Source organism: Vanessa atalanta, chromosome Z (assembly GCF_905147765.1).
Source record: "Vanessa atalanta chromosome Z, ilVanAtal1.2, whole genome shotgun sequence".
Taxonomy (NCBI): domain Eukaryota; kingdom Metazoa; phylum Arthropoda; class Insecta; order Lepidoptera; family Nymphalidae; genus Vanessa; species Vanessa atalanta.
The window spans coordinates 2,130,520-2,152,838 of NC_061902.1; the positions used below are offsets into that span (position 1 = coordinate 2,130,520).

Sequence of the window (22,319 nt, forward strand, 5' to 3'; positions counted from 1 at the left end):
TCAAATCTCTAAGTATTGGTAAAGCAAATCGTCGGAATTCCAAGTATAATTCGGTTGTCATTTACATGGCTTTGTTAAAATGTTTTGGAAATATAATTTTATAAGTGGCTAAAACTATATAAGAAGCTAATTCTGCCTCACATAGAGTACTGTTCTCACCTATGGCTGAGTGCTCCCCAGTACCAGATTCTACCATTTGATCGTATTCAACGCAGAGTGGCTCGAATTATTGACGATCTAGCTCTTTCCGATCTGCTTGATCCTTAAGCTTTGCGTAAAGATGGTGGGTTACTCTGCATCATGTACCGCATTTTGCCAAGTCTACCCCCAACCGCCTAGATGACCGAAAATCGACAGCAGCACAATTTTTAAGGCCTTTTCTGCCTCGTACAACCAGTCTTTGGAAGCAGCTTTCGCCATTTTTCTGAACCGATATGCCTTGCGAACCTTCAAGAAAAGGACACATTTCTTAAATGCCGGCGACGTACCTGCAAGCCCTCCGGTTATTAAAAGCAAGTTTGTGTTCTGCAATATAACTGCGGTTGCTTATGATTATGATGTTTTAGTGTAGTTTTAATTTCATCCTTTGAGCGAGTGTCATTGAAATCATCGCCATATTTTATATATATAAATATTTGAATGATTAAAATAAACGTAATTAAGATTGAAATAAATACCAAACGTTATTTATTAAAGAGGCAATTATATGGCTTTTCCTGTCGACCCTTTCCAACAAGAGCAAACCAATTATTCAATTATTTTACTTATTAAATTTTATGACCGTACTTTTACGATATTACCTTGGATATATTAAGGCTCGTGAACAATATAACGACAAAGCGTAACAATAGCGACCCTTATATGAAATCACTTTTAAGTTATTAGAGGAGTATGGCTTTGTGTTCAAGATAAAGCGAATATGGTCTAGTGGTTAAAACAACTGAATCTTTACAGAATATTCTAGTTCGACAGGGAAGTATCATTGAAACTTTATGTGTTTAATTTTTGTATCGTACTAGTCCTTATTTGAACATCATAGTGGAATTCGCTCGTAAACTTCTCCTCAAACAGAGAGAATACCCTAGCCAAGCAAGGGGTTTTTACAAGCTGTTATTATTTAATTGTTTCCAAAAATTTCGATAATCCATTGTAGTTTTTTTAATGACATAGGCATGCTAACGAGCAACATCAACCACACACGTTCGGGCTGTCGGAAATATTAACCATTCCTTACATCTCCATCGCCATCAACCTTGTGTATTAAGAAAAAAAACATATACAAAACTCACATTAGAACCAAAATTGTAGCACATGCACATTAAGTCGCATATACAGCAGTGTTATTCTGTAAGAATTCACTTCGTATCTCACTCGTGAAACACCGACCGACCGACTCACCGACTTACTAATAATATAGTATAATTTTGTAACTATTGTAGCCAATTTCGTAGCCATTTCACCCTCGTGTTCTGCGGCGAGTATAGTGTTTTTTCTTACTGAACTGGATTCTGTCTTCATATTAACAAATTAATTCTAACAAGTCTTATTTTTAAATCGTTATTTTACTAAATTATATTAAATGCCTCGTGGTATCTGGATACCCGTTAAAAACGACAGTTGCATAGCCACCGTAGTGGTTCTGAAATTAGTCGATGTAGTTTTTGAAAATTACGCCGTAAATGTCGCCTTTACATACACATACAACCTTATGTAGTAAGTGTCCATCATCTATGACATATCGTACATCCCCTGAAGTTACATTTAATTTAACAATTTCATTAAATTTTTCAGGAAAGACATCGAAATTTGTATACTCCAGTGACAGTCTCAGAAACAAAACTTTAACACTTAACATTTTAACATTTCATGCGTTCACTGGATGCGATACTTCTTCATCTCTTTTCAATCCAGGAAATTGAAGTTGTTGTTGGTTTGTTGTTGTTGAAACAAGGCTTTGTTGCCAAATAAGAAGACGTCCGTTTTCAATGCTGACCCAGTCACAATTGCTGATGCCGGAGAAAAAATCTTGGCTAGAATGTACGGAGGAAAATCGCCGAAATCCCTGAAGGATCTACGGTAAGAAGGATTCGCTCGCTCCCTTACAATGAGCAAGTTCAACATTGCTGGTTTACCACCAACAAAAGCAGCTGCAGGAAGCAACAATTGACGAACTCGAAAATGACGAATCGCTTGGCAATTCCACTTCACCTGGGTCTCCAACCAGAAAAAAAAGACGAATCGTAAATCACAACAAATTTGCTGATGGTACGTACGTATTTTATCAAAACTTGAATACAATTTTTTTTTTTATTATATTTTTAAATAGATAGTTAAAGTAATAATATTACGACTTTCAGATGACTGTGATGGAGAGGCAACATAGGATTGTGTAAGAAGTGTCTTTCCATTTTTTGTTTTAAAGGTTGCTTTAATTTTTTTTCAGCTGTTAAAACTAAAAACAATGATTTTCATGTAATTGTTAATTAACAAATAATAATAAAATGTTTGCAAACATCGTACCTGTAATCCGAATGTTAAGAGCGTAGTTTGTAAGCGTGGGAATTTATTTTAGAATACACACATAGGTACTTTCCAATAATACAGTTGCATTGTGCAGTGTATCGTACGCATCCCCGGAGACAATTAGTTGCTTGTTTTAGGTGCAACGAATAAATTAAATTTTCATTGCGCGTTCATAACGTAGGATTTATAAAAATACATTTAATTACGAGTAATGTATTAGCTATAAGGTTGTCACTCGCAAACACAATTATAAATTATTTGTTAGCATAGGGTGCGGTCAGAGTGCATTAAGATGCTTAATATATATTATGATTTTTACTGTTTGAACCGCATTCGTCTAACTAAATAATTATTATTTTCTGGATATTTGAAGGTTGGTAGGTATACCGAATTAAGGCGTAAAGTTCATAAATTTTATAAATAAAAATAACGAAGGTAAATATTATATAAATAAAAAACTAAAGACAAAATATTTTTTCTTGGTTAAACAAGTCTTTAATAAAAAAAAAGTATTTTTATGAGATAATTCAATTAAATTTATTTTATATTACACAAAAAATCAGGGGGGTGGGTCGTTGACGGTATCTGGTCATGAAAGGTACTAACTAAGTATAACATTAATACACAATGGAATGTATATCTACCGTTTTTGCTTAGCACTATGCACTATTTTAATTAAGCATTTAAATAATTAGAAATTAAGCAGACGAACTAAAAGACATAAGTAATGGTATCTGTTGGCGTTTGTTTTAAATTTCGAATTTAGAGAAAAAAATAAGCAGGATAGTGCAAACATTACATTACATTCAAGTACATTCAGGTATTAACTATGTTCATCCTTACAATTTTGTACTTAACAGTACAAAATACCATAGAAGATCACCAGTGGACCGTTTTGGTCGAAACCCGTACTGACGATCATTAATTAGACTGTGATTCTCTAGGTAATGGATCAGTTGGTTGTTTATGATCCGTTGCATTACCTTACAAAGTACTGAGGTGATAGATATTGGCCGATAATTTGCCGGGTCAGACTGGTTCCCCTTTTTTAGAAACCGCTGGCACATTAGCTTCCCTCCAGGCCTCCAGGCACATATCCTGTAGAAAGCGAAAAATGGAACAGGCGCGTTAACACTGGAGACACACACTTGCATGCACACTTCTTCAGCATTATAGCCGGTATTCCGGCAGGACCGCTAGCTTTCCGTACGTCGAGTGATTGTAGGTCTGCACGCACATCACGTTGCTGATTTTAATGTCAGGCATTGTGCGACCACATGAAGGTATTTTTGGTGGCATCGGACTACAACCATCGATCACAGAATTGTGGGCAAAGACATCGCCAGAAGATCGGCTTTCTCCTGCAGACTATAGGCTACCGATCCGTTCGGGTTCCTTAGCGGTGGCAGCGAAGGTTGGCAGAAGTTGCTTTGCACAGACTTGGTCATACGCCAAAAACTACGGGAGCTCGTAGGATACGAGATAAGGTCATGGCTAATCTGCACAATGCGTTTAGCATCCGCTCTTATATATGCCATCTTAAAGGACTTGGATTCTTTGTTGTTGGTTGCTTTCATTGAGTCAATGTTCGGAACCCTATTAGCGCAGCCATAGACACGCGCGCGATATGCCTCCTGCTTAGATGACACAGCATCGGCACACACCCGAGTGATGCACTTAAGCATACCCCTACTGATGAGATCTGAGTTAGGAATGTAGTATTCCATCCCCAACAGCATCTCACCAGCAATAGCAGCGGCGCTAGCTGTCGGGTCTTTCCCACTAAAGCAATGTTATTTATTTTCCCGGTTTCACCCTTCATTGGATTTTCTGTTTCTCACAGGTGTAGGGTAAGATCTTACGACTTCTGGTGTTATGGGAAGATATGTTTTTATGCATTTTATTTCATAAAAAACAATTTTGATGTACTGGTGGTTAATAAAATTTAATAAGGCACATTCGTACGCGTACGAATATACCCCCTGGCTAACTGTCCGTATGCACCCCATGCCTTTACACAAAATTAAAATACAATTATATACAAAATCTTAATTAGTTTCAGAAATATAACAATTAAAGCTCAAATTAATCAATGTTAACATTAATCAATCATCACCATTTTGTAAAAAACATAACAATTCTACTTAAAATTACGAACTAAACTTAGATAAAATATTTACTTAAAAAATTGGTAAGTGGTAGTTCTAAGGTTTCATACCTAATGGGTATTTTCGCCTTTTTTTCACATTTATTATTGTTAAATTTGAATTTGTTTATGAAAAAACAATAAAACAAGTAACATTGAGGGTGACACTTCAATTAATTACTAATTAACAACTTTCTATAAACATTTTAACCCGTTTAAACAAGTTTTTACAACTGTTATTCAAAAAACATTCTTTTTTGTTAATAACTAATTTTGCACTAAACAAAAAAGGTTGAAATTTTAATACAAGGTAAGTTATAATTTTTTATACCTTCTGTCCAATTTTCAACCATCTAACAATTTCTTTCACAAAGTTATAAACAAAAACGCTTTTCACCCTCTCAATCCTCTAGCGTTCACCCCAGAGGGTTGTAATTTTAATTTGTTATTATTTAAACGTCCCATACCACATATAAAAAAATCATAATTATATTAATTACTTGACCTTCACGGGCTTTATTGACTATTTCTATATATTATAGTTAACTTTTTTGCCTACCTTTTTCTACCATACATCAACCTGGTAGTGTATTTCTACGATAACTCTCAGACTGAATATGATTGAAAGAGAAGCGAGATGAAGTGATTTCACAAGGTAAAATAATATAATAAAACTATTAAGTACTTAAAAATAAGTTAACTAATAAAAACAATATTATTTAAATTAGATCAAAAGATATTATATTATTATAATATAGAAGTAATAGTAGGTAAACAAATACAATTGATGAAGACCGAAAGAGTCGAGGCGCACATCCCGAAAACGTTAAACAAATACCTATATATAAATGATCATCCCGTTCTATAGGAAAGCTCCACAGATTGTAACGGTATCCTGCAATTTTAAGACTAATGAACTACGTAAAACGCAAATCTATATGTTAATCGTGCGTAATGCGTCTAGCAATTTTAAAAGACGAGCAGTGCAGTGATCCTTAATCAAAAATAGGCAGCAGATTATGGGCTACTGAGCACGAACGAGGACTAAATCGACTTCTGTACTAAACCACACCAGAATCCGTTCAATCGTAGCATAATTGTAAATCACATATAATTCCAAGAACATTACGTCCTGATATCGAACTTTTATGGATCATCGAATGAAAGGACGTCCTTTTTTATTTGTGATCAAACATATTTTGTACTTTAGATATTTTGAACTGAACGAAGTTGGGACAGGGCGTTAGTTAAATACCAACTCCCTCCCGCTGCGTCGACGAAGACCGGGTCGACGACGACGAGCCTTTGCAGGCCGGATAGTGTAGTTGCAGCGGAACATTCCATCTTATCCGCTGCGGGGCGTCACTCTCTGACGCCCAGCCTCCAGTGGCGGACTCGGGGGAGACTCCGGCACGGTTCAGACGGAGGTGGAGTCAGAAGGTGCGCCGTAACACCCTGGCGTACCTTTCGTGGCGGGTCGCCTTTAAGCGACGGCTGCTGGCAGGGCCGCGGTGGTAAGCCACGCGCGTTTCCGTAGCCCTGTCGCCTTGCGGTGAGGCGAAAATCCGAGGAGGTTTTAGTGGGTAGGACGTAGCCTTCAGTCCCAGGAGTCCCACATATCCGTCCCGGTATTTCCTTCTCGTAAAACAACAAAAAAGGCGTTAGTTAAATTAAATTAAAAGCCCGCTGCTTTTAATTTAATTCGTTTTGTTCGTGGTGAGATTTTCCTGGCGTTAGGTTTCGCTTGAGAATAACAGTTATATTATGATATACTTATTAAGGTTCGGAGAGGTATATAATGAGAATGATAGCGCCAAAGCGTTCAATTACATTATCATTTAGCCTAAAACGGTCGTCTCAAATAAATAAAGTTATATAGTAATATTTCGATACCATCATGTTACTATGGGTTTTAATCACGACTGCTCTATTGCTTTCCGTTCTCGTCAAAATGATCGTTAAGCCGAAAAATTATCCACCAGGTGAGAGCGACATCCATTTTTTTTTAATTTACATCTTCGAAATTTAAGTGAATATTCGAATTTTTTTTTGTTATCATTTTTTATTGGCGTTAATTAATAAATATATTTTCTTATTAACAAACATTATGGAACAGTCAATGATCAGATGTTAATAATATGTTTAAATGGTTAATTTAATGGTTAAATAATTGTAATTTACTTTTGTTGGAATAACAATGGTCTATAGATTAATGGCTGATAAAGTCGGTAGCTTAACATCTCGTGTTAACTAAAAAAAAAAATGTGGATTTTATGATTACACTAACGATTCTAATTAAATGCATTATCATATGCGATATTTAGAAAAAAAAAATCCGATTCATTGGGAAAATTAAAAACAATTGATTTTCTTTTTTAAGTCGTTTTGAATAATAATTATCTACTTCATAATAAATATATTGCGAAGGTACAATTTCGCAAAATATTTATTTTTAGGATGGTTTAGTTCCCCACATTTCGTTCGATTTCCTCTTTAACTGGAACCAAACGTCGTTATCGAAGTAGCTTTAATGATCGTAGTGTAAATGAATAAGTATTGTGACGATCTATACTTAGGTACCTATTTTTTGCGTTTTTGGGATAAGATGAAGAATCTTCTATATTTAAATGTGGTTGATTTGGGATAGAATTCTGCATGATATATTTTGTGTATTCAATAATAACCATAAAATAAGTGCATTTAAGTATATATTTAAGTATATATATATTTACAATCATTATTTTATTATTGTTATAATTAACATCGTAAATGCTAATTTTTGTCTTTCTATTTTTTAATAACCAATGATATAAATTTTATTTGACATAATCTATATATTATAACTGGAAGTCTGTTTCTAATATTAAAATAACCACTTTTTACTAAATGCAAATGTATGTATACACGGTACATATACCAAAATAATATTTTTTTCCAATTTTTGTCTTCGGCTATAACAGTAACTTTTTTGTTAAATTCAAACGCGCACGAAGTCGCAGCCACAGCTAGTTAATAATAATTTAAGTTGAATGTTTAAACTGTTTCTAATTAAGTATAATTATGGCGAATGGTGATGACAGTATATATTATCATACCGTTTTCTATGTATACGCTCAAAATCTAAGAAATTCCTATACCGGGATTACCGATGACGTGTTTTTATAGTGATTACACCTTTAAAGACGTATCACTTTGTATGTTACCCAAATCAGATATTAATTTTAAGTGCTTAGTGATAAGTTGATGGTGTAACTATTCCAATAAATAAATAAATATATTTATTTATAATTAACAAAGAAATGTATTATGATTATCTATTTATCTGGTTTTGTATGAGATTGTATGTATGTTGCGAATTTTAAGTTTGTTTCAATACTTATATATCTTATGCGATTTATTTACTAAGTACCTTAAGTAATCTACTTAATACGTGTAAAGTTCCAAATTTAAATTTTACCTGTAAAAAGTAAATTAAAATGTTTTGACTAATAAGCATTTTTAAGTTCTTAAATTGTATATTTCTTTATGGAGTAGGTATGCGGGGAACCTTGTGGAACGTTTTCACCATCGGCAATGCACATTGGCGCTGTAGGGAATAATAACCATTCCTTACATCACACCAATGCGCCACCAACCTTGGGATGATATGTCCCTAGTGCCTGTTGTTACGGTAGAAGCTTATCTGTCTATTAAGTCCGATCCATCCCTAGTAGCATCTCAGTCTCTAGGCTGGCCCTGTGATGAAGTTCTGATAGTACAGAAACCGAACTTCGCCTGCTGCTGAAACCATTCAGGCTCTCAGATAGCCTTTGCCTCCACGCTTGAAGTAGACGCCAATCTAATTGTAAATTATATTAATAAATATCTAGCAGATAGTGTGTTCTGTCTCTATCCAACTTCGTGTGGTAATTTAATCGTAACGAATCAATTGTACTACACAAAAACTTTTAGGTTGGCGCAGCACCGAACAGACCTTTACAGCGAAAAATATTCTAAATAAACAATTTCCTCCAGGACAAATATTTATAAAAAAAAAAACGTTAAATATATTTATTTTCTGTTGTTTTTTTTCTCTGAATGGCTTTAAAACATAAAATCTGAAAAAAAATATTTTTTTTAATAAATGTCTGTGAATTCTAGTTCATAATTTGTTTAATAGCATTAAGTTATAAATTAGAGAAAGTATGAACGGTGCGGATCAGAATGTACAATAAACTAAAATTGAGATTACATATTTTCATTTGATACATGCAGGTTTCCTCGCTACGTTTTCAAAACCGTCCACAAGATATATGCTACACACAAGTTATTCATATGGAAACTCAGTAGGATAAACTCCTAGCTTAAAAGTGCCACTCACATAGTAGGTACTTCAGTTATTACGTTATTATATTTACCAGTTGAATAAAGCTCTTAAGGTCTTTTAAAAGAAGTATCTGTTTCACGCAAACGATGGAAAAACATTCGAACATTCAGAAACTAAGCTTTATGAATAAATACTGTTGATATGTATTTTAACTGCACACACAGAACACGTATTATGCCGATATTGTTTCACAGACTACTGGATATCCTAATTTACATCGTAATTATTTTCCAGTTATTACGTTATTATACTAATATGCATCGTAATTGAATCTAATATAAATATTTTTTTAATTTTATATTCGGGTTTTGATGTCGACATACCTGTTTTAATTGATTTAAAAAAAGGTGAAGGTTACATTTTTGATGCGTATTTTTTTAAAGTACGTTCATCGATTTTAAAGTCTAAGTTTGTAATTCTTCAATTTCTTGGCAGATACTTAGATCATTTTTGTAGTAGTTACATAATAAATATAACAATAAAAAAAATTATCTAATTACAAAAGCAATATATAACACAATGTAATTTATTGAATTTGCTTTCATAGTCAGTTTTATTAGGGATTTAAAAATTGCTTGTTAGAACTACTATAATAATAATTAATGCCATTTATAAATATTTTTTTCTGCACGTATTATTTTTATATTTTATTTTATTTTTAAATTTGTACTTACGTCAATTTGCAAGCTACATAAATTTAATTATACTTATTTTAATTGCTGAGGTGTAAAAGTTCACGCCCGGCTGAAGTATCGTAGACGATCTAAGAATTTTTTTTTTTTTTTAAATTTTGGCTTTTATATATTGTATACTCGTAGGTATCAATTGACATGGCGACTTGTTGAAAGATAGAAGTTTATGTGTTGCCATCCGATGGCAAGTTACAACAAAGTGGATATTAGTAATGTCTATTAATCAAACAAAATTTATAAAAAATATTTTTTATAGATATTTTTATTTACATAATCTGTGCACAAGGAATTAATACAACTGGACGTTCTTCGCTCATTGGTAGAAATACGACTGTTTCAAATTGGAAAACATTTATATAAATTTATGTTACGATATTTTTTTTTACTTTTAATCACAACATAATTATTTTAATCGATATCGCTAAATAAAGGTACTGCCGGTACCTAGCAAAAAAATGATTGATATTGAGAAGAGAACATTTTATTAGCCCGACATCCGTTATAACCTGGGACTGTAGGTTCATGCTTTATAAGCTAAGTCATTAGACCTGTACGGTAGTAATAGATGCTCAATAAGGAATCGGTGTTAATGAAATTAAGATAATGATACCGAGCGTAATTGACCGTTTTTCTGTTGGCCTTGCTTTACTAGGACAAATCGATTATTTAATTAGTATTTAACTGGAAAATAACTAAACATTAAATACTTTTATCTGGGACCGTCATGGATAATTTTTAACGTTACGAGGAACACTAAAAATTGTTAGTTATATATCTCATTTTTCATTATAAAGCTGAAGATTTTGAAAAGATATATCGTATTAGCGATCCGCCCCAGTTTCGCACGGGTGCAATTTATTAATAAAAAATTAAAATATGTTATAAATATAATTTATACCCTATGTCACACAACAATAAGGTAGCTTTCTATCAGCGTGTTTTTTTTTTAATTGGATCAAATGTTCCGTGGATTCAAGCTTGTTGTATCAAATTTTAACAAAATCAGTTGAGTGGTTTGGCCAAAAGCGTAACAGGCAGACAAACAGAGTTACTGTTGCATTTATGAAAGTATAGCTAAAATATATACCGAGATATAGATTAGTTTATATTCTAGAAAATGACTTTTAATTTTAAAGCTTATGAAAACTTAAGTTTAAAACTAAAGAGTTTTAGTGAGAGCAATTTATGGGTACCACGTCTTTAAAACTAAATGTAGACGTTCTGCTATTAGACGTTTTCCACACAAGTTGATCACAAAGTCCTATATTAAACAGAACGTGATATTGGTATAGTGTACTCGTACAAGCGGATTAAGTCTTTCATTGCATTTAGACTCAGCTCCCGTCCAAGGTTACACGTGTCCACCCGGGTACTCGCTCAGTAAATTTCCCTGTAATATTTTTTATTTTTTAAATCTCGAGAACTCGGTGCCATTATCTGCATTCGAGGAAACCGTGGACGGATAATTTGTACTTTTCCCGATCTTCATTTTTTCTTTTTTTCTTTCTTACTGAAGTCACCATTACGGCGTATCGAATGAAGTAATTGGCAATTTTGTGTTATAACGATTTATTGCAATATTGTAATAAGTCCTAATCAATTAGATTTTTTTTTTATATTAGAATTAAATAAAATTGCTCAAAATGTTATTACGATTATTACAGATTTAACTTAAGTTAATTAATTATATATATTATTCTGTAATCATTTAATCAGTCTCTAGTTTCTATAGAAAAAATAATAATTATTATTAAAAAAAAATGTTGATAGTTTAAGTTAGTCATCAGAATGTTTTGTCAAGTGACATCGAAGCAGATACAATTTATTTTAAATATTTTTTTAAATTTATGAGATGTCAAGAAAGTAATTAATTCATTGTAATTTATGATATAAAACAAAGTAAGTAAAATGTCACATAAATGTATAAAGTTAAAAATAAAACAAAAAAGGATATATATATACACTAACAATTATTCGAATGCATCGTTGGTTATTAACAAAGGTTGGTAGTACAAAAAAATTAATAACCATCTACGGACGATTCCACTTCCTCGATTGGATTCATCCTTTCATTCCGATGCCTACATTAGTTTCAAGCGTATGACGCAAAAGGAAAAAAAAACAATACATTAATTATATATATTAACATATGTAATATGCATATTATATACACTTGATGAATTTTATTCTAATAATTATTATTAATAATACTATTTTTTGTTTTTATATTACAATTATATTTCCATCCGAAGATTGCGAGTTCATACCAGGACAAGCTTATCTGATTATTATAGGGGTTTATCTTGATTTTAGTTTTTAATTTATTTCACGCTTTACAATTATATTTCCATCCGAAGATTGCGAGTTCATACCAGGACAAGCTTATCTGATTATTATAGGGGTTTATCTTGATTTTAGTTTTTAATTTATTTCACGCTCGGTAATGAAGGAAAACACCATGAGGAAATCTGCATTTGTCGGATTAACATCTGCTATATTGTATATCTATAAATCAGCATTGGAACAGCGTGGTGAAATTAACTCCTAACTATCTCCTCAAGCGCAGTCCAAGACGGATATTTAAATACCTTACATTAACAGCCTGTAAATTTCCCACTGCTGGAATATGGCCACTCTACCTTTAAGGAGAAGGTTTGGAGCATTTTCCACCGCACTGCTCCAATTCGGGTTGGTGGATACATATGTGGCAAAATTTCGTTGAAATTAGGCACATGCAGGTGTCCTCACGATTTTTTCACTTCACCGCCAGGCACGTGATGAATTATAAACACAAATTAATCATACATGAAAATTCAGTGGTGCTTGCCTGGGTTTGAGCCCGCAATCATCGGTTAAGATGCACGTGTTCTAACCACTGAGTCATCTCGGCTCAGCTTTAAATACCTTAACTTTTTTATATTCTGTACGTGTATAATCAGGCTGTATCTTAGTAAATCTTAGTGGATCTAGTTCAATATTTACAATAGTTTTAAATTACAGGTCCCAGGTGGTACCCATTTTTCGGTTGTAATCATATTTTACACATAAGAACTGCTGAACACGGGTCGCAGTGGAAAGCAATATCAGAAATGGCGAAAGAATATTCTACAAATGTGCTAGGATTGAAAATGGGGAATGAGAGGGTAGTAGTCGTGTATGGAGAGAAAAATATCCGGCAAGTCAGCTATGACAAGGAGTTCGATGCTCGGCCAGACAGCTTCTTTTTGAGACTAAGGTCGTTTGACAAAAGGATCGGTTAGTTTTGGTCTTTAACATTGGTCTTGTGTAACAATGAAAAGTTCAATGAACTTATCAGGAATCATTTCACTTTTAAGATATAAAAGGTCCTCATTTTTATAATTTACACATGAATAAATACTTTATTAGCAGATAATTCATCATTATACAGTTCATTGATTACATTCATGTTTTGGTATAGAGATATAATGAAATGGTAGTTGTTCCTTGTACTCGAACTCTCCCTACTCAACCTTAATCCGGAGCTCATAATCAGAATCTCATAAGTGGGTAGAAACCCACGCTAAGGAGCAGTGGGATTTTTAAAAAACAAATTATAATTTTATTTCATTCTTCAGTCTCGTATTTTTAGTTTTAATAGTTATTAATAGTATCCCTTACGATGAGTTCGTTAGTTAGTGGTACCATTTGTTGAATTTCAGGTAAGGTATTTAAATTTTTATTAGTATTTGTTATAGATTGGTGGAAAATAAAAGCCATGAGAGAACTCTCGGTTCTTCTCGATGGTATCAACATTCCATACAAATATTTTGATATATGACGGAAAACCGATCCATATTTTTTAAAATTTATGAGACTTAATTATTCAATACAGTTTCAAGTTTAATTTAATTTTATTTTTTTTAATTTAAGAACAGTACAAATATATTTTTTTTTTCACGACCATTTTATTAATATAAAGACTATAAGCGATCAGATTGAATAAAATGAAATATTTTTTTTTTCAGGGATCACTTTCGTAGAGGGTCCTCTTTGGAAAGAACACAGATCCTTCACATTTAAATATTTAAGAAATATTGGTTATGGAAAAGATTCGATGCATAACGACATAAAAGATAATTTGAAAAATATACTAAATATTATTGACAGTAGCAATGGAAATCCAATAAATATAAAAACTGCAGTCGCGATGACTGCTATGAACATATTATGGAAGTATGTAGCAGGTAATTATATAAAGTAACAGCTCACTACAACCTAATGAAACATAACTCTCATTAATGATTAAAAATGCTGATTTGTATTTGGTCGATTGCAACTGATGTCGGAATATTCAACCTATTAGCGTTTAGAATTTAGTTGGGTACATCTGAATTTGTACATCGTTTCAGTAATCGGAGATTGATCGATTAGAGTAATCGCGCGAAACGTTCTCTTCGCCCGTACACATCCCACGCAAGTCCTACCTACGCCTTATACTTTTATTCTTGAGATTTTATCTAATATACCGGATACTACTGTTTCATATTACAAAGACGGAATCAAATTTAGACCTTAGTTAATTTATCAGGTATTTACAGGACAGGACCAAACTGTCAGTCATATCTACGTCAACTTATAACTGATGGTGAAATACAAAACTATCATTAACATCAACATCCTACTTGTAAGCCATCCATCCTCTTTGTAAGCCGTCTGCATCCAGCCTGTTTCAATCTGGTATAGTCTGGTCCACAATTGACCGTGACTATAGACGGGTGTTTTGCCGTTGGATGTCCAATGATAAGCTACCCTTATTTCAGCCACAATTCCGTCACTGCCTTTCTTCAGTTGCCGTCATTTACGGCTTTAAGTGGGACGGACGGTAATAATATCGTGGCCTATAGTTATATACCTAATATAAATATCAGCTTATACCGACTGTAACGTATTTCTTTTTTATATTTTTTTATTTCTATTAATCAAAGTAATCCATCCAATGAATTCAATGTATTTTTGTCAACGTTAGACAGTTTATTGATGCAATTCTTGACGAAATCAGATGGAATCAATAAATTCATTCCATTTTGTACAAAAAAGAATTATCCAATTTCTAGATAAAATAGAAGTCGGCATTTTTTATCGCTTGTAACAATGCAGATCAAAATTCATTCGTTTGTGTGCCTGTTGTGCAAGGCATGCCTTGAGGCACGAGTTCGTGGAACAGCCATTTGTAAAGCTTTTCTATATTAACGATTAGGCGCAAATGAACTAATTCAGCCATAGATGGAGTACCATCTTCTTCCACTTTCACTTTTCGATCAAAGATTTTGTACGACCATGGCGTTGTCTGGACATTTTGACCTGAAATGTGAACCCCGTTCTAGAACGGAAGCGAACAAACCATGGTGGTGCGTTTGTTTGTATTGCTCACTCCGTAAAAATCATTGATGTTGCATGCTGTTTATGCCGCGTTGCTACCATGACGGTACTCATATTCAACAAATTCTCGAATTTTTTACGTATCCACGATGACGAAAATGATTTAAATGCAATGAAAAAACATAACGGTAATAAATGAACAAATTACTAAATATAAAAAAAAATCCTTTTTTTTAAATATAATAAATAAAAACACTAGAGTTTATAGCCAAACAAGAAATATTTTGATTAGAAACGCCCAGTACTGCAGAACGGCAATTTCATAGGTGACCTGTCGTATTAGTAATCTCAATCATGATATTAAAATGTTCACACCTATGTACAGTTGTCAGATGTGATATGTTATCTTGGCCTAATTTAAACCAGCTGTATGTCATGCAAAACAACATCTTACATATTGATGCTACAATGCTACGCATTATTACGCCTAGTTTGTCTTGATAAATTTACGTAGCAGTGGCGTGGTGCTACATACTGCTGGCGGTCCGTACTCATAGTTGCCATAATTGTATTTCGTCTTGGACGTTAATAGACAAGCAAGTTAAAATTTTTTATACACTAAAACATTCTCCAAAATGCACTGCACCTTCTGGTATTAGTGTTATGTGTTATAGATTTTCTAGTAAGGAATTACAACATCTTCATTAATTCATATAAATTTACATCGACATAATAAACAACTTAACGATGATACAGAAGAGTACAATAAACTTATTTAGTTCAATAGAACATCTTAAGCGAACATTGTAAAATTAGTTAGCAGTCGAGTGACTTAAAAAATGTCACAATGCTTGCTTGTTTATATATTTGATTTCTTTGAATAAAGCAATTATAGAAATTATATAACAACCCTATCTATATTAGGTATTGATTCAATTATATATATTATCATTATTTATAAAGTTAACGTAATTTCAGGCGAACATATAAAAGAATCACAACTTAGGAAAATTATAGAATTACTGAGCGCTAGGTCGAAAATCTTTACGATGGCCGGAGGGTGGCTGAACCAGTGGCCTTTCCTAAGATTTATAGCACCTGAATGGAGCGGTTATGCTGTTATTAAGAGAATGAATGATCAACTATATGACATTATTATTGTAAGTCAAATAATAATAAGTTCTATTTCTACAGTAAGTGGGATGGGGTTAATATATTTCTGAATAATAGCCAGCGATGCTTTTTACTTTACTTGGACCTAACAAGGATTAAAATCCTGGATCTAATTTGCAGTCACATAAGCTTACCACTAGATCAACGGGGATAAAAATTATTTCCCTAAATAAAACACGTTTTGAATTTCAGGAGTCAATAAATAAACACAAAAATAAATCAGTTAAAGGACCAGATTATATATATGCCTTCATGGATGAAATGAATAAAAATAAAGAAACGTACACAGGTGAGTAAATATAATATATAGTATTTATAAAGTAGCATATAAGTAAAAAGTTTACTTGGTGGTTTTGTGCACGCCCATCTAAGTAGGTATCACATATTCATCAGATATTCTATCGCCAAACAGTTACTACTTATCGTAGTATTATACCTACGTTTCGATTTGAAAGGTAAATGCGGGTACAAGTGACGTAACATCTTAGATACCATCCATATAGCTCAGTGGCGTAGCTAAGTGGGCAAGGGTTAAGGTGCATAGAAAAAGACTCGGGCCCTAACCCCCTCTTTAAATTATATTGGCCCTTCAAAATTATAGATAGGAATAAGAATAATCCTATTCTCATACAGGATACAGTGATTTGAACTTATCTTTAGTAGGTTAAATCCATACTTCATCTCTATTCAAAGCTCTCTTCAAAGCTTAGGTTAGAAGGCCCCCTGAGGTCTGGGACCCTAGTGCACTGCACAACCAGGCCCTACGATAGCTACGCAACTGTTCTAGCTATATTATTAAAAAGTATAATTAATAGCCTGTTATTGTCTCACTGAAGGGTTAAACCCTAAGCCTCTTAGGGCCTCCTATCTTTTTGAGCTTATTTGATCATGCTGTATTTTCTCTATCACCCGGCACGAGATGAATTATAAACACAAATTGAGCAAATGATAATTCAATAGTGCTTGCCCAGGAATATCCGGTTAATAATCTCTCGTTCTTTCCACTTCGCCATGTCAGCTAAATGTAAATTTTTTAAAATTTTGTGAAGAATAAATTCCCAAAGACTAAAATCTCAATTCGTTGAAAACGATTTTAATTTGTCTTTTCTGAGAAAATTTAGCACTATTTTTGTGATTTTTCCGCGTTAAATTTATTTGAGGCCGTTTTTCATATCTTTGTGACCTGTTTCATAGTTAGTGTTTACTCTCATTTAATTTTACGTTTATTGTTATTGGTTCGTTCATCCGTTAATTGCGTGTTGTTAAAAAGCCCCTATGATATATTTTAATAAGCTATCACTATAAACAGTCCGCTTTATAATGTAAATATACTCATATTCAATTAATATGATTTGAATGTGTGAACTAAACTACTCACTGTATGATTCTATCTTAAATACAACTTATCATTTAAATGGTCCATCAAATTATATCATTAAAATGAACATGTAGTTTAATTTGCATGTATCTTTAACGAAGTTCGTGTTGAATTTTATTAGTAATTTACACCGTGCTCGAATCACACCGTATTATTCTATCTTGTTTTCTTCTTTCTTTCAGACGATCAATTGATTGGTATATGTTTAGATTTTCTAATTGCGGGTGCGCAGACGACGGGGAGTTCGTTCGATTTTATGATATTAGCAACATTACGATACGCAGATATTCAAGAAAAAATATACCAAGAAATTGTTAGTGTTCTAGGTGAAGAAGATTATAATTGGTTAGACATAAAGAGGTAAATATAATAACGAAAACTGGCAGAGCTGCTTGTGTATACAAGAATATGTTAACTATCTTGAAAATCGTTATGGAAGTTGGCAAATTACAACCAAGTGAATATCATACAAGCAATAAAAACCTTGTCCATAAAAAAAAATATTTTCGAATTCAATTAATATTCCATATCACATGTCATATATTTGAAACATTTTAAGAGCGTTTATTCTAATAGCCTATCGTCAATTTTTGTCATTTTAAACATGTGTGCGTGTTACTGCATGTCTGTATAATCACAACTACTACAGTCGAGCCAATTGATATAAAGCATTGTGATGCTATTACATTATTTATTAAGTATATATTTTCTATAGGTTTCACTTTCAATTGTATAAAAAATAAAATTACGTTTACTTTTGGTCTCGTTTACATTAAAAAACTTTAATTGTACATCGTCTGACCCATCATTATTCACTTAAACCAATCCGTTTGGTTATAAGCAGTACTTTTGGATCTAATATTATAAATATTTTAACCTAAATCTGACTTCGACTGATAAAATAAAATACTATTTTATTCCAGACTCGTGTACACTACAGCGTTTCTATGTGAAGTCCAAAGATATTATACAATAGCCGTATTTTCTGGTGCTAGAAGGACGCTTACTGACGTCATCGTGGATGGCTATACAATTCCCTCGGGTACAACCATTCTCGTGTCGCTCGGCGATTTGCACACAGATCCGGAGCTATGGGTAGAGCCGACTAAATTCGAACCAATGAGATTTATCGACGCGAACGGCTCACTGAAAACTTCGGCAGTTTCACTGCCGTTTGGTTTGGGTAAGTGTTTTTTTATCATACATCTATTTTAATTCTTTTTAGGTTATAATAATTTTTCGTGTTTATTGTTTGTCTGTAAAATGCTTATATGATTTAAAACATACTTAAACAAATTATTTAAGTTAGGATATTTTTTTTTAAGCTTTGATAATACGATAGTAGGTTTTAATTTATATTCTACCATCAATTCCATACCTAAGTGTTTACTGTTAAGTTCCTTCCTCTTTTATTAGGAATTTTGAAAAAAGTTTTTTTTTATATTATAGGTCCTCACAAATGAAATGAGCGTTTTGTCGTACTGACTGACCACTTTGATTTGATTTTATATTTTTTTAATTGCAGTACCACATTATCGATTTATATTTACAATCCGAATTTGTTCAACGTTTCTTTATTTTAGTAACGTATTTAATGTTAGAGGGAAAGATTTTTTTTTTATATTTCTATGACTTATTAAATTCGTAATATATATTAAATGGAATAGCCGATTTGAACAATTAAAAAAGTAATCTAAGTATATGATATGAAAAAATCTTGAAAACTGAATTAAACAGAAGTATGAATAACTTGGTCTAATGTTATTGGTAATGTGGTATTTCTATTAACTTAAAAATTAGAAAAAGTGGTTATTGTGACATAACGATATTAGTTGGACGTAAGGTATCGGGAAGTTTTTTGTACATATTGATATGTTCTTTAATATTGTAGAACATACTTGTGTTCTATCATCAATAGTTTCCGCAGCGCATGCGACGAAAGACGTTTTAGGGCACTTTTTTACACCTTGGGTTACAGTACTTCAGTTTTAGTAAGGATTCCCAATGTTTTCTAGCAATAAATATAGCCTATGTTACTCGGGGTAAATGTATCTTTCCAATAGTGAAAGAATTTTTGAGATCGGAACACACACAGAAATACAAATTTTTCCTCTTTATAATAGTATAGTAGTGTAGTTTATAATAGTAGTGTAGATTATTCTTTTATTTCCCTAATTTATCAAATTAATGGAGTCAATGTTTATTAAATTCCAGGCAGGATATATAACATACATATATAATTGTGTTTAACTAACATGACTGTATTTTTAGATGTTGAAAAAGAGTAACTACTGAGTTCCTTGCCGGTTCTTCTCGGTAGAATCTACATTCAGAACCGGTGGTAGCTTTACTTAATATAGTTTGTTAAATGACGATTTAGAAGTGCTTGTAAAAGCCTACTTGAATAAAGTATATTTTTGTATTGATTTTGTATTTTAATAATCATTATATAAAACTGAGAAATAATTTTGCTATATAAATTGAAACACCTACACGAATTTTCATTTACAATGAAAGTTTTAATACAACAGATAAATAATAATTCCAATTGTTAAGTATTAAAACACCTACATAATCATTTCGAAATAAACATATTTATAAACACTATTTATACTTAAATCCAATGTTTAAATTATATAAAAATACTGTTGAAAAACAACCTAGTTACTATGAATTGAACTATCCGGATTATAAAAACATGAAGTTTGTACTTATGTACAGACATTATTTACTCATCCAATTGCAACCAATGCTAAATATACTACAGAATGTCATTATAGACAAAGTTCATTGGTTTTTATCATTAGACAATACGTACGAAACGTTCCTGTCCCTGCGTTTTAAATCTGTAATATCTTCGAAAATATTAATCTAAATTACATGCTGTAAAGGGCCATATTGATCTATATTAAATTTACAATTTATTTAAGGTAATAAATTGAATAAGGATTACTGCTGTATTGTTTAAAATCGCTTCGAGAAAAAGCCATTATTTTTCGTAAAAAATAAAGCATAAAAATGGTTGTTGTGGGCTATCCCTAAGAGATAGACATATACCATTCCGGACTTTTTTGAAGAGCTTTCTGAGGTGTACAATACTGTAGTACATTATTTTATTCTATCTCGTTCAGGTTCAGGGTTCAGCCATGCAATGTAAGCTTAAAAATTTACGACGGAACTTCAGAAACTCTAAAATTATTAGTGTTTCTCTACAGTATTGTGCATGTATTATACATATAAACCTTCCTCTTGAATCAATCTATCTATTAAAAAAACGCATCAAAATCCACTATGTAATTTTAAAGATCTAAGCATTTATAGGGACAGACAGTTGTAAACGACTTTTACATTATGTAATGATGATGATGACCTCACACATAGGCTATATAATATTACCCCGTTAAATAAAAGCATTATTCATGAAGACCAATTTCGCAATGTAAGTCGAAGAAAAACCGTACAAGCGAATGCGTTTCTTACGAACGCTGCCTAAACTGAATATGCCTTCTATTGAAAAGGGTTACCTTACAAACAAACATGCCTGAAAAAATATATGTTCTATATATATAATTCAGATAGTATATTGTTTTTATTTTAAAGTAAAGTACATACAAGTTCCTTAATTCTACGCTTTACGATACTTGTTTTCCTCGCTAGATGTCACTAAAATAATTACTCTCAACCGTCACTAGATGGAGTTAAAAGTCGTGTCAGTAAACTATTAAATAAAGTTTTATTCTACAGTTTGCTTAGCATTGTCAGCCCTTGCAATCGGGTCATATTCCATGGTATATCTTTTCTTGTTCGATCGGGATAAAAATACTGAGGCGTCAAAGTAGAAAAAAAACAAGTTATTTGTAGAAGTCAAGCCAGACATTAGCTCCGAAGAACTTTTAATTCTTAATTGTTAGAAATGAGAAATTGTTATTTCTTACAGTACCATTGTGTATGGGCCGTCCGGCACCTGGTGATAAGTGGTCATACCTCCCGCCTGATGGCGAACGGCAACTATTTGACATAAAATAATCTGTAAAATAGACACTTCTCAAGTTCTTGATTAGTAAATTGCATCCGTTCAAAGCCAGGGCAGGTCGGTGGTTAGTTTAAAAAATCAATGTGATCCAGTCCAGTAAAAAAAAATATCGGAGTTTCTTTCGAATCGTACAAAAATCCTCACTATGTTTTAATTTATAAATGAGAATCTTGTTTAGTTATTTTATATATTTAACTTTCATGATGCGTTATGTTATACTTTGTCTTTTCATCTACAGGTCGCAGACGTTGTCCTGGGGAACCGTTGGCTAAGCCTTTCTTACTGACATCGTTAGTAGCGATCTTACAGAAATACAAAATTGTATCCAGTAATGGAGTGCTTCCTTCAGGTGAACCCCACATCGGGTTGCTCGCAGAACCTCGACCATTTACTGCAAGATTTATTAAAAGAAAATTAAGCCAGTGACTTCTATTAATAGAAGTAGTATCTTATTATTTATATTGCTGGGTAATAACATATTTTTAATGTAAGACAGACACACAGACAGACGGTTACGGAAAGCATTTATTATAGAATAAAATCAATTAATAAATAATATATATTTTATTTCATAATTAATTACTATATCCACTTTCCAAACACTAATCGAAGTCAGATTAACAAACACTAAATACCGAATATCTGTTATAATTTATTAACCTTTCTCC

The 22,319-nt window shown here is 32.5% G+C and overlaps 1 protein-coding gene across 1 annotated transcript; it reads left to right on the forward strand.

Annotated features, from left to right (window-relative positions):
- The first annotated feature begins 6,620 nt into the window (after positions 1-6,620).
- On the forward strand, positions 6,621-22,077 carry LOC125076217 (probable cytochrome P450 305a1). Its single transcript, XM_047688278.1, has 8 exons — positions 6,621-6,651; positions 12,728-12,982; positions 13,714-13,932; positions 16,046-16,227; positions 16,433-16,529; positions 17,801-17,978; positions 18,542-18,801; positions 21,890-22,077. The coding sequence occupies exons 1-8, from the start codon at positions 6,621-6,623 to the stop codon at positions 22,075-22,077; spliced, it is 1,410 nt and encodes a 469-aa protein (XP_047544234.1).
- Positions 22,078-22,319: the final 242 nt, after the last annotated feature.

Bases quoted from the DNA above. Each gene is read 5' to 3' on its own strand.
- LOC125076217 (XM_047688278.1), top strand. From the start codon at position 6,621: ATGATCGTTAAGCCGAAAAATTATCCACCAG. The intron at 16,228-16,432 runs GTAAGTCAAATA...TTTGAATTTCAG, and splicing joins AACTATATGACATTATTATT to GAGTCAATAAATAAACACAA. The intron at 17,979-18,541 runs GTAAATATAATA...ATTTTATTCCAG, and splicing joins AATTGGTTAGACATAAAGAG to ACTCGTGTACACTACAGCGT.